Source organism: Ambystoma mexicanum, chromosome 6p, assembly GCF_040938575.1.
Source record: "Ambystoma mexicanum isolate Mex_15411 chromosome 6p, UKY_AmexF1_1, whole genome shotgun sequence".
Classification (NCBI taxonomy): Eukaryota; Metazoa; Chordata; class Amphibia; order Caudata; family Ambystomatidae; genus Ambystoma; species Ambystoma mexicanum.
In genome coordinates, this window is record NC_090935.1 from 579,510,427 (window position 1) to 579,523,763 (window position 13,337).

Here is a 13,337-nt window from a genome sequence, read left to right on the forward strand (position 1 = left end):
AGGCTGCATGTGGTGTGGATGGCCAATTATTCAAATATTTTGGAAAAAGATCCTAGCCAAGATAAAAGAAATGGTGGGCACCGACCTGTCACTGGACATTCTGGTCCTAGTATTGGGTGGTGCCCGAAATTGCGGAGGAGGAGTGTATTTCATCTGTTCACCCCAGATTCATCAACAATGCTTTAAAACGCAGCCAGACGCACAATAGCCATTGCTGGAACTTCACTGAGGGCCCCTCACTGGAACTGTGGTTGTCCAAACTGTGCAACACCGGGGCAATGGAGAGAATGTTTGCAATACTCCAGGGTACTCTGCCAAAATTCCAAAACACCTGGTCCCCTTTCATCTCCTTCTGCTCGTCAACACTGTCGAACATGCACAGACCAAATCTGTTCCGGTCCCTATCCCTACTTTAAGTATAATATAGTCTTAGCGCATCCTGGTGGAATTTATTGTAGCCTTGTACTATAGAATGTCTTCACCGACGTGCCTGGTATTGTGTTCAGGCCCCGTCTTGATTATGTGTGGGCCGGAAATGCACCCTTGAAACTAGCTGTTTCCATGCAGGAATAGTGTTGCCTTGGCACCAATCCTAAATTTGCTTCCTCTGATGCTTCTTGCTCGATCTTATCTATGTTTGTTTTCCATTTGAAGATCTAAATAAAGTTGAGTTAAAAAAAAAAGAAAAAAGAATTCTTTGATGTTTGGAATAGATTGATGCCTGGGGATGGGTAGTATAATATTGCACTGCACCAGACTGAGGCTTAGTTTTGCAATTGTTTCTCTTGGTGCATGAGTAGTGAGCTTAGCATATTTGCAGTGCGTAGATTTGGTTTAGGCGTGTTGTTGAATGGCATCTGCATGAGGGTTCAGAGAATGTTGAGTGTGGGGATTTGAAAAACAATTCCCTGTGCGAGTCAGTTGGGGCTGCACCTGTATAAATGAGGTGGGTGTTGGGTGTCTCCACGTCTTAAAATGTAATTTGATGTTTCAAATTGAACTAAGAAACTGAAGAATAAAACATTAACCCAATGGCCTTGTGTCTTTTAAAGAGTTTGGAGCCACAATAATATGAATCACTGAGGGTGATTACCTTTCCTATGGTGTAAGATATTATGTAAATATATCTAATAACCTCACATCATCAAGAGCAGTCATGAAATGAGAAGTGTTTCCCTTTGTACTAATATACTATGTCATGCTATCACATATTCACATGTGGAAGGGTCCATAATAGCACTGTACAGTTTGGGTATGAGTAGTTGTCATCTATAATAATAATGATAAGGCAATCACTTACCGTCATCTCAATTACTGCATTATCTAATGTTGTAACCTCATGGCTTGCATGTTCTCCAAATATCTTATCAATAGCTGCAATTGGGCATCTGCACACATAACAATAGGTGTCAATTTGAGGTGTCTTAGGTTCCTTCTGCAAAGGTTCATTTTCTGATTCTGGTCTTTTTGATTCAGAGTCTGCAGGTAATTTTTCATGTTCGATCATTTCAAAACTTGACTCCTCATGCTCAGCAGTCATGTCCTGTGCTAAATCACTGACAAACTCATAGCCCCCGTCACTAGCATGATCTGAAAATTCCTTATCTTCTAACAACAGGAGTTCCTCATGGGCAAATTCAGAGGACATTTCATCTTGCAAAAGTTCTTCATGGGTGATTACTTCATAGTCCATTGACTCAGCGGTTTCTTCATCATGGATTTGGCACTCTATTTCTGGCTGACCTTCAAGGGTATCCAGTATGGGTAGAAAAGACTGGGAATGTAGCTCATCACAAATGTTATGTGACTGCCTTTCAGAATTTGGTATATCAGATATCATTTCTATGGCATTATGTGACATTTGTGGGGCTGCGGTTATTTCTGTAGTTCCAGTTTTGCCTGTTTCAATAGTTCCAATGTGGTCTGTGTCATCTGCCTCCAAAAGCTCTTCTTGAGTGTATGAATGTATCTGAATGCTCACGCTGACATCAGAAAATGGAAGATCTCTAAGATTTTCACTGCCCTCCCCTACACTTGTTTCATCCTCTTTCTCTACACAGTGATTTTGTATCACTTTATTGTCCTCATTTTCTTGGGGTTGGCTGACCAAACCTAGTGATATACTCTCATCCAATTGTTCTTCGATGACAAGGAGGAGCTTATCTGATTCTCCATTAGACCCCTCTTGTTGTGCGTTGGATATTTGTGAAACTGATTTAGTATCTGCCTCTTGAGTTTCTTCTGTAAATTGGTCACAATTATTTTCATCTGCAGACGGCTCTTCAAGTTTAATTTCACAAACAACTTCATCTTCTCTATGAGCTGTTGCTGCTTCTGTTTCTTCTTTGTCGTCAGTGTGTATGTCTTCTTGTACAGTTGTGGCATGTGCTTCATCTTCAGTGGAGTCAGCTGTTTGAAATACAGTGGTTTCTTGGTTGGGCACATGACTATCATCTTGATTATTATTTTCTGCTGTTAATTCATTTTTGGAAATCAATGTCATTTCGAGAGTCTCTGCAGTGGTGCTTATTGACCCTGAAGTATCTAAATCTTCTGTGCAGGGTGCAACAGGTTTCACGTCCCAAGCTAGGAGATCTCTCTGATCAGGCGTCCAAGATACTTCAGAAGTAAGAAGATCTCCGGCATCATATAACTGAGCTAATTCAGAATCTAGAAGATCTCTAGCGTCAAGTGACTGATCAACTTCCAAAGATTCAAGTTGTTCAGCCTCATATGACTGACCTGTTTCAGAAGCCATGAGTTCGCTGTCACCATGAGCCTGTGCTTCTTTGCAAGCTACAAGTTCTCTGGCATAACGTGACTGTGCTCCTTCCAAAACATCAGGTTCCCTTGCTTCAGGTACCCAATCTGCTTCAGAAAGTACACGTTCTCTGTTATCTTGTGCCTGACATTCTTCAGAAGCAAAAAGTTCTCTGGCATCTTGTGTCTGACCTTCTTCAGTAGCGACAAGTTCTCTGGCATCTTGTGCCTGACCTTCTTCAGTAGCGACAAGTTCTATGGCATCATGTGCCTGACCTTCTTCGGAATCTATAAGTTCTCTGGTGTCATGTGACTGAGCTACTTCAGAACTGACAGGTTCGCCGAGATCACTTGGCTGAGCTACTTCATAGTCTAAACATTGTGCAGCATCATGTGACTGACCGACTTCTAAAGATAAGCATTCTCTGGGATCACTGGACTGAGTTACTTCAGAAGCTTCAAATAGGATGGGATCATTTGATTGAGATAATTCACAACTTATCATTTCACTGGGCTCAATAAACTGAGTGCAATTGTCTATCAACAGTTCCCTTTTTTCCTCGAAAATGTCCACTTCTGAAACATGTTCTATCATGACAGGTGCTTCTACTTGGATGGGTATTTGTTCCACCTGCCGACTGCTTATGAATTCAACATCTTTGGAAATAGTTTCAGGAAAACCCCTTCTTTCAACATAGAAGTCTTCAAATTTCTGAAAATCATCACTTTCATAATGATCTTTTAGGCTCTTTTTAGACCCTCTGACATCGTAGGGAATTTCATCTTTCAGAATGTACTTTTCAAAATATATTCCAGGCCCATCATCTGGGTCAGAATTCTGACCTGGGAATGATTGCTCAGAAATTGCACTTTCTGTATCAGAATGCTCACTGTCTTCTTTCGTTCTGTCCCCAGTTGCTTGTTCATACAGATCTGTGTACAAAAATGCTAACGCTGGTGGCTCCTCCAAAAGCTCTGGGTTAACTAATTGGACTGATGTTGGAAACAACATGGAACGGGATAATACTCTCTCTTCTGTGCTAAATAACTGAGGACAGGTAGAATCTGAATCATAGCCATCAGTCTTCATTTCCCTTTTAATATCTCGGTCAATAGAATTTTGAGCACTTAAAGGATTTAGCAGTCGCCTCGGCTGTGAATGCATGTTATTTTCCTCCTGTGCGCTACCATAAAACACTTCATCAATGTCAGTGCCTGGTGAGTAAAACTCATCTTCAAAAGAATTAACATTCACATTTCCTCCAAAGGTGTTTCCTTCGGAGCGTATTGATGGGTTTCCATTAAGAAAGTCATCAACTTCGTCCGCTCGGAGAGATCTCTGAATTTCTGGCGGAATGGGCACTTGGTCATCAACTAATGTGTACTTTTCAAAGTAATCCATGTCTGCTACATTTTTAGAAGGATTGAAACCTGTATAGCTTTTTTCACCTTCATTCAACATTCCTTTCACAGCTGTTCCAGCATTTTCATCTTGTTCTCTGAAATGCACACTTCTACCTGCATCACCTCTGTCAGCATCGATATTTGCATCTGCCAGCCCAGTTACGTTCCCATCACCCGGATTTCTTGCGGTAAGCTGTTTACTTTTGAACAGGGGATTCTTTTCCAAGTATTCCAATTTGTCCTGCATGTGTTCGCTTTCTTCTTGGTCAACTGAAGATATAAGTGGGGGTGCAAGAATGTTTAAAATCTCGTAACCTTCAGAGACAATGCTGAACACATTGGACTGCCGCCCAGATTCTTGCTCATTTTTAGGTTCTTCTGGAATAATAAGTGCACCTTGCCTTGAGATACCCCTTGTAGGGTTCACCCGGGGACTGCCGGCTGCTGACGAATGAAGTGCTTCATGCAGCACCTCTGGTTGGCCACTAGATTCAATATCTGAACCAGGTTTGGAAAGTGGAAATCCTGACATTGATTGGAAGATATGGTTCCCATTGGTATCTTGAATGAGCTTGGGAGTTATTGCATTTGACAACTGATTTGTCATGACACTTTCCCTTTCGGATTGAAGTTCATGCTTTTGTGTAATAGGGACAAATGAAAATGGGCTTGACTGACCTGTAAGAAAAAGATTTTCTTTGGGCAATTGAGCAGGACTTTCCTGTGCCAATTCTTCGTCATGACAAGGAGAAATGGGTTCTTCTCGTAGAGAGGCCTTGGTTTTAGATCTCCGAGCTGCAGGCACAGGATATACTGAAGGGGGTGCATTGGGTCTTTCTGCCTCATCTGCAGGACCAGGTGATATTGGTTTTGCATGACCTTCAGACAAATAACGCTGACTGCCAAGCCTTTTCACTTCATCAGTAAGAAACGGTGAAATACATTGGGGCTGCTCTGAAACAGGTGGTGTAAACCCATGTGTTTCATCTGAAACAGAATACGACTTTCCAGAGAGTGTGGAAAATTCCTCGTGTGAATTTGGGACTATGTTTTCCTTCTCTTCTTTCTCGGGATGAACTGTGTGTACTCCATTTGAAAGCCTTGTCTCAATATTTGTTTGAAGAGGTTGTAAAACATGACTGTCAACGCAGTTCTCCTTCTGTGTGATGAGCTGTTCCGGCTGTGTTTCAAAGGGTGATTTTTTATTTTTATCGATTGGCTGTTCATTGACTTTTGGTAACTCCCCTTTGGAAGCTGATGCACTGCCTATTGCATTAGCAGATGTTCTGGAAAGTTTCCTAGGCGGTACTTGTGGTGGTTCTGGGACAGCATTGAACTTCTGAATTCGAGACTTGACCGATCCTTTAGGGTGTTGTTTTACTTTTTGTGGTGTGGTCTCTGTGACCGCCGGCTTTGCCTCCACTGGCGCATGTACCTTGTTTTGTTCTACTCCACTTACGTTTTGGTTTATATCCTGGATGAGCATTGGTGCACTTAAAGGTTCCGCGGAAATGGGCTTTCTGCTTGAAGCAGTGTGTGGATTCACTTTTCCTGGGGCACTTGCTGATTCTATCATCTTGCTTTCAGCAGGTTCATGTTTCTTGTGACCAAGGCCTCCTTTCAACTGGGATGGAAACAAAGTCCGATCTGATGATTTAAAAACCTTTTTTCGACGAAGTTTGTTTTCATCCATTATGAAGATAACTTTCCCCGGTGGAGATCCTACAGAGGAACTTTCCATGCTAAAGACATCAGAGGTTGTACTTGCTTCTGATGCCCAAGGGGTAGAACACCTACTTGAACTTGTTTCCCACATTATCCCGCTATCTTCACACTGGACGGTCACCATCGAGAAGTTAGGGTTCGCCATGATGCACTGCAGCTTTGGTTTTACACTCTCACTTTGGATAAGTTCCTTCAAGCTGAAATAAACAAAAACATAGCCATTACTTTAATAAATGTTGGTTTTCAATCAAGCTTTGCCAAACAACATGTAATTTGCATAGACTTTACGTTATACAGAATCTAAGTAGTCGCCCACCAAGGACCCAAACCGTAATTGCGTTTATTCAATATAAATATGACTAGTCATAATTGTATGTCTGATTTGTAGGCTAGAACTCTTGAGTAATACACAAACAAAACATTTAATATATTGTCTGCATTTAAAGCCTCTTGTGAAACCTTAGTCACACTTGCTCTCTAGGGCTGCTCAAGGAAGCCATCTATGTTTTATTAAACCATGGGGTTCCTCCTCGTCTGTACAAAATGTGTTGCAAGTGAAACACGTTAATTTTATTTATTTTCCTTGCTCTCCATTTGTACAGTTTTGCTGCTAAGAAATGTTATTGTTAAAAAATTGTTCCAGAGCAGGTCATGATTTGGGTGCTCCGGATCTCAAACTGTGAGACTTGTAAATGGTCATGATAAAAAGATGGGCCTAGGCTAGGCTAGCAAAGATTACCAGCAACAGGTGAGTCATCTAAACAAAGTTTTTGGTCTTCATTCTACCATTGTTGAGCATAACCAGCAAACAGGTTTTAATGTAAATGATTCTTGTCCGAGACGATGGGACAAATTATCAGTCTCTTGTGATACCTGTGAAGACTAAGTAGTACATAGGGCATCAATTTCAGGTTGCAACTTTAGATCATTGCATTAGCACAGAGAGTGGAATAATTACACTTGTATTTCATATCTTTATACTGGAAAACCAAAACCAGCACCATTATGAAATCTAAATCATTTAGCCTACCTCCCTTCAAAACCTCTTTGAAGTCCCTATAACCTGCCTTTCTAACCCTGCCACCATTTCTCAGTCCCGCAGTGTGGTGAAGGAAAGGTGGAGGGGAAGCTAGAGGGAAGAGGGAAATGAGGGTAAGGTCCCTAATGATTTGTAGCACATTACTTGCATTCATGTATTCATCCTCAGCCTTTATACAACATCCCTGAAAACATTCCAGTAGACGATTTTCTTACAGGATAATATATCCTAAATTCTGTCAACATTTCAAAAACACCTGCATTTCCAAATTCAAGCTAACTCATGTTTTATTTTGTTCACAAGGTTCTGAGCCACTTTTACCTCTGGTAGTATGTCTTTCCATTAGTGGGACCCACCTGTCCCAGAGAGAGTAGTATACTTTCATCTGCAGTAACCAGCCCTACAGGGAAGGAGTGTACTGGCAACTTTTACTCCCTAGAAATTGGCAAATACTCCCAACTAAAAATAGGAAACTGGCACATTGAACTCGCGCCCCTCCGTTCATCCACACTGCTCCATGAATATGTTTGTACCAGTAGTACACAAAGTGCCACAGGAAGACATTTCTATTATTACTGCCTGATCCAAATAGGTAAAAATGTATCTTCTTAATGTGTATGAATAACGAGGTGCAAAGAAATATTTCTTACAAAAACATATGTTTTTTATTTAACACATTTTTACTTGCTTATAAAATACTCCCATAGGGAATGAGATCGACTATTTTACTCCTTAGAACATTTTATGCCAAACTTTAAAAAATAGGGAATAAAATACTCCAACTTCGAAATCGTATCTGGCTGGAGCACTGGCAGTTTCTAGAGCCTTTTCCTCTGGGGTTCAGGACACAGAGATAGGAATAGCAGTACATTTGGACCGTCACAAATATCTTTGTATTTGCTGCTTCTATACTTTTTGGCTCCTGGATCTTCACCTCCCGGGGCCATATTACAGAAACTTTGCACCAGTACAAGTGCAAATTTGCACACTACTAGCAAAAGGGCACATTTTGCCCTAGCGCAAAAACATTTGGTTGTATTAGAAAACCTTTACACCATGGCAAGCGCAATTTTGCGTGGTATTTATGCTAGGGCAAAATATGTCCTAGTGCAAAAAATATAAACTTTCAATGAATGTTTGCACCAGTGCAAAGTTTGCCCTAGTGCTAATATCATTCCACTATTAGCACTAGGCCAAGTTTTCCCTCGTGCAAAAATCTATCAAAAGAATAGGTTTTTACCCTAGTGCTAATACCATGCAAAATTGCACTTGTCATTGTGCAAAGGTTTTCTAATATAGGCCCAATATTTTTGCACTAGGGCAAACTTTGCCCCACTACTTTGCACCCCTGGTTCTTCACTAGCGGTTCCTAAATGTGTCTGTGGTCTGGTTGGGGGTGGATTTCTCTACTTGACGCACCCCAACAGTCCAAAGAGCAGGACATCTTGCTGAAGCCCATGGATAGTCTGCCATTCCCAGAGTTCAGAGTGGCCTGCCCAAATGATTGTACCGTTAACTGAGGAGGTGATAGTCCCATACAAAAATAGTTATATGAAAAGCCAAACATCATGTTCAACAAATAGAATATTAATAAAAAATCAAAATGGGCCCCACTTTATAACAAGGTTGACCATTGCTAGCAGTCCATTTTTAAAGTACTAGATTAGTAAGAGGGTTTTATTTCCATAAAAACTTCAGAAGAGAGTTTACTTCATTACAGCCTAATAATACCCGAAACATCTGGTTCATCTGTCCTTTAATGATTCCAAAACGTTTTTCTCCTATGGACTATTGCACCTCTCTCCTTATGAAGACTCTCTCTTAATTTAGCCATGTGATGTTGGGCTACCAGGATCTTTGGATAAGAAGAACCACACACAAGTTCTCAAAGTAGATTGCAGGTATTCGCTTTATTGTAAAACCATGTTATTGCTAGTAGGTTGCGCTACTGAAATGGTATTGAATGGGCCTCATTCCAAGATTGCCGGGAGGCCACCGCCCGATATAACCAGTATATTACGGGCAGCGGCGGATCTATAAGTTCCCATTCTATCGGACTCCATGGGAATGGGACCACTGAAGCACTGGCACTGTTGTTAAAAGTGCTGGTGCTTCAGTGAATTATCTGCCGGTAGGGGCCTGAGCTACCAGCAGGTCAGGCGTGCCAGTTGTTCACTGACCCTACTGGCACACTCAGAGTAACGTGGTCCGGAAAAAATGCCAGAGCCAATAGTAGCAGCCGTTTTGCCGGAATTTCTTTTGGACCGGGTTGCTCGTAATGAGGCCCAATGTCTCCACTCTAGCCAGACTGCTCCATGGATCCTCAGCTGTTAGGGTTGTGTGGAATCTTGGCCCTGTTGCACAATGCGGTTGATCCTCCCTCAGAATTAGACAGGGGTTGGTTTTTCTAAGGACCGTTGCTATGAACAGTTGAAGGAGAAAGGAGCGTGACCTTCCTTGGAGGCCGTTGTGGTGGCAGACCGGCAATGGTTGTCATGGCCTGCTGTTAGATAACTTAAAGTAAGTACACAGAGAAGATGTTCCCATCAGGAATAATTTTGACCAGTCTACTAGCTAAGACAATTGCTATCAAACGTGGTATACCTCACAGAGGTTATACCCAAGCAACCCTAATATCGAACAAATTATATACAACACATTTGTTCTTAAATCGTTCTAATGCACAGTTAATGTACAGTAGAACTTTTTATATATGTATTGTCATAAATGTATTGAAAACACCACAATAATAATGCCATCACAATAATTCACAGACTTGTACAAAGAAGGAAATGTAAATATTACCAAACTAGACAGTAAGACAGTAAAAAGCACGTCAGAAAAGGAGACAAACTAAAACACATATTAGAAAGAAACAAAACGACCAAAATATGTAATAGTCGTACATATGAAAAGTAGGTCAGCCCCTGGGTGGTCCCTGTGATAAATAACAGAGACCAAATAATCCTATTCTAAAGGGACCCCAACAGTCAGGGTCTACATATGACTAAACACTAAGATTACTGAATTAGGACATGAAATTGGTCCACAGATCGCAAGACCAATCATATGTTTACGCGGATGCAATTAATGTCTCTGCCTTCATTAGGACAAAGATGGAATGACCCTGTATGCATTAGATGTTGCACAAAGTTGCGCTTTCAGCACATACTCCATGCAAGTCACTGACTCTAATGTTCAGCAATCACATATACGGATACACGCGAACCCAGTTTCACATTCGACGTCTTTTTGCTTTCTGTACATGGAGTTGAAGTTTCACTCCAAGACCTGGGGTTTGTTGTCACCCTCTGACTATACATGTAGTATGAAGGTATTACTGCTGTTTCAAGGTACTTTGATATCTGTCTCTGATGTTGCGGTTGTCAATCTGTCTGTTGTGTCTTCTGCCCCACTCTGCTGTGCATTGCAAATTTGTATTTGGTGCTACTTCATGAGTCTCTTGTCCCTAAAATGGGATGAGCCCCTAAGAAACAAGGTTCCAACATTCATTCAGTATGGGTGCCCCATGAAATGAACGTTCACACCCGGGTAAGAGCCATTAGCCAATCAGGTGGCTAGAAAAGTGGGCGAGAATATACATTCTCTGCCAGCTGTGCCAGCCACCGAAGGCCCTTCCCCGGGTAGCGCAATTTTTTTTTGTATATGTGGGGAAGCAACAGGGAGTCTCTCCCTGTTGCCTTTCCACTCCCTCATACCCCAAGCCAAACCCAAACCTCTTCCCCCGTCCCGCCCGCCACACTTACCTGCAGGACTGGAGCGTTATGCTCTGGTCCACCGCATCTCCTGCTCTGGCCACCGCCATAGAAATGGAAAAGGGACTTAGTCCCTTTTACCTATGGTGGCAGCCATCTTGGAATAATGATTTGTTTTCCTTCGGAGATTGGCGTCGCTTACAACAGCCAATCTCTGGAGGAAATAAAAGATAGCCATTAGCATCCCGGATGAACCCTGTGGTGCGAATGGATTTCACCCCCATTGGGGGCAGACATGGCCGTAACTGCCCACGGCCCTTGCAACCATGGCACGTGCTGGTGTGCCATTACCGGCCATGTCCGCCCCCCTGCCAGGCGTGAAATACATAGGGCCTCATTAAGAGTACGGCGGTAGGGGGGTTAACGGCACCGGTAAGGATGCTGGTGCCGTTAACCCCCTACCACCGCATTCTGAGGTCCTTTAGCGGGTCCCACTAAGGCCAGAGCCGCTAAGGGACCAGGGAGCTAATAACGGGCCCGCTATTTGCGGGCCTTATATTAGCTCCTTCCCCATTCCCATTGAACCCTATGGGGGCTCGAATGGGAACGGGGAATGGTTTTCAGAATGGGGACTTAGCAGGTCCTCCAAGGTTGGAATGACCCGGTAAATCCCCATTCTGACTAACCGGACCCGAGTTTGGAGGCAGCCATGGTGCTAATAGCACCATAGCTACCTCCAAACTCGTAGTGAGGCCCATAATCTATTAAATGCATAATGTTCACAAGAAGGACAGGCATCATAACTGATGATGTTGTAGATGGGAAATGTGCCAAACTGGTAATGGGAGCGGTGCTAAAAGCTGAGGTACAACAGAAATAGTTCTATTCCAACTCAAAAGATTCCCCGGACCTAGAAGTAAATGGAAATTTCTTTGTGTGTGTACGGTGTCCCTGAGATCACTGGAAGGGTAGTCTTCAGAGGCGAGCTATCAGCGATGCATGTAGGACAAACCCATAAAGAGGGCTTGATGTGTAGGCATGGCCAGAGTACTCCCACAGAGCAAGAGGTCATGTACCCCCAATACTCGCCACAGTTGGGACTGACCTTAACTATTGCAATATAGGGATGACATGTACCATGAGCTGCACATCCTGGTCTAACTGTGAGGACCCTGCCCTTGCCAATGTGTAATGAAAGGAGCATTTCAAGGTGGTAGGGGGTGGAGAAGACATGTGTCACAGTTGATCAAAAATGCCAAGTATTTTGCAAGCTTTCCATAAACTCAACCAACTGAGACTGTATCTGGTCAATAGGAGGATCAATTTTGCTTGCAGATGGACGTTAGCAACTATCTTGTCATAGCTGGAACTTGAGCGCAGTCTCCTCTCATGATGTAGAGATATCTTTTATTTGGTGAACATTTTATGGCGCCTATACATCAAAAAGTGTTTCCAGGTGCCACAATACAGGGGCGGGGGGCAGAAGAGAAAAAACAATAACGGTCCTACTAGGCCATGCGACATTTGGATCGTGCATGTGCAATAACAGGAAGTGTGGTGAGAGGGGAAGAGGGAGAAGTGCAATGGAGAGGGGCTGGCGGGCTGGGCGAGTACTTAGGGAGGCCCCGGGAGCAAGTGCTCAAGGGAAAAAGGGGATGGGGGAACTAGTGCGAAGGGGGTGACTAGGCTCAGTAGGCTAGTCAGGGAAGGGTGTCAGAGAAAAAGTGCTGGTAAGGGTGAGGGGGGAGACTGGTCAGAGGAGGGCCTGGCCCCAGTAAGGCTCATGAGGGGAAACAAGACACCAGACAGGAGGCAGGTGGAACTAGCAGGGCAGGGAGAGGGAGAAGGAGAAAAGGAAGGTCTTGAGTAGCATCCAGAATTTAAGGAGATCACGCTTAAGACGGAGAGGGGCAGGGATGCCATTCCAAAGGGAGGCTCCTGCTGAAGAGAGAGATCTACCCCCACACGCTGCTTGCAGAAGCATCTGACTTGCAGAGAGTTGGAGCTAGAGGACCGAAGAATTCTAGCAGGGAGATATGTATGGAGAGAGTGTTGGAGGTAGTGAAGTCCCAGGCCCCAGAAAGCCTTGTGGATAATGCAGAGGGTCTTGAATTTGATCCTTGCGGCCACAAGGAGCTAGTGGAGAGGTTTTAGGGCTTGAGGCCAAGGATAAGTCTTGCTGTCCTATTCTGGATTAGTTGAAGAGGGCGAAGGGCGGAGGGAGGAAACAGGTAGATGAAGGAGGAAGCTCTTACAGTAGTCAAGCGTGGAGCGAACCAGAGCCCTGGAGACATTGAGTTTCTGGGGGAAGATGAGGAAAGGGAGGATGCCTCTGAAGAGGTTAAGCTGAAAGTGAGATTTATTGACAAGGTCAGCGATGTGAGGTAAGAAGGAGAGGGAGGAGTCAAAGATGACACCCAGGTTTATTGCCTCACAAGAGTGTGAGGGGAGGGGGCCCAAGGAGGGTGGCCAGCGAGTAAGAGGAAAGGAGGGGGGACACATCCTAATGAGAAGGATCTCTGTCTTACTGGCATTAAGGCAGCGATCATTAGAAGCACACCAAGGGAGGCCTAGGTACACGGGGGAGGATGGGGAGAGAGGGTAGAAGAGAGTGAGGGCCTGAGAAGGAAGAGGAGAAGTAGAGACAGACGCAGGATTGGCAAGTTCCTTGCAGATTTCAAAAAGTTCAGCCG

General features: G+C 43.5%; 1 protein-coding gene across 4 annotated transcripts in view; it reads right to left on the reverse strand.

Annotated features, from left to right (window-relative positions):
• Positions 1-13,337, reverse strand: part of CMYA5 (cardiomyopathy associated 5) — a 538,811-nt gene that overhangs the window by 320,558 nt on the left and 204,916 nt on the right. For all 4 annotated transcript variants that reach the window (XR_011280640.1, XM_069627405.1, XM_069627406.1 and 1 more), the window contains exon 2: positions 1,301-6,086. Coding sequence is in view for 3 of the 4 variants with exons in the window: in XM_069627405.1 (XP_069483506.1) it covers positions 1,301-6,086 (4,786 nt within the window). In the remaining variant the exon portion in view is untranslated. The remainder of the gene's footprint in view (positions 1-1,300; positions 6,087-13,337) is intronic.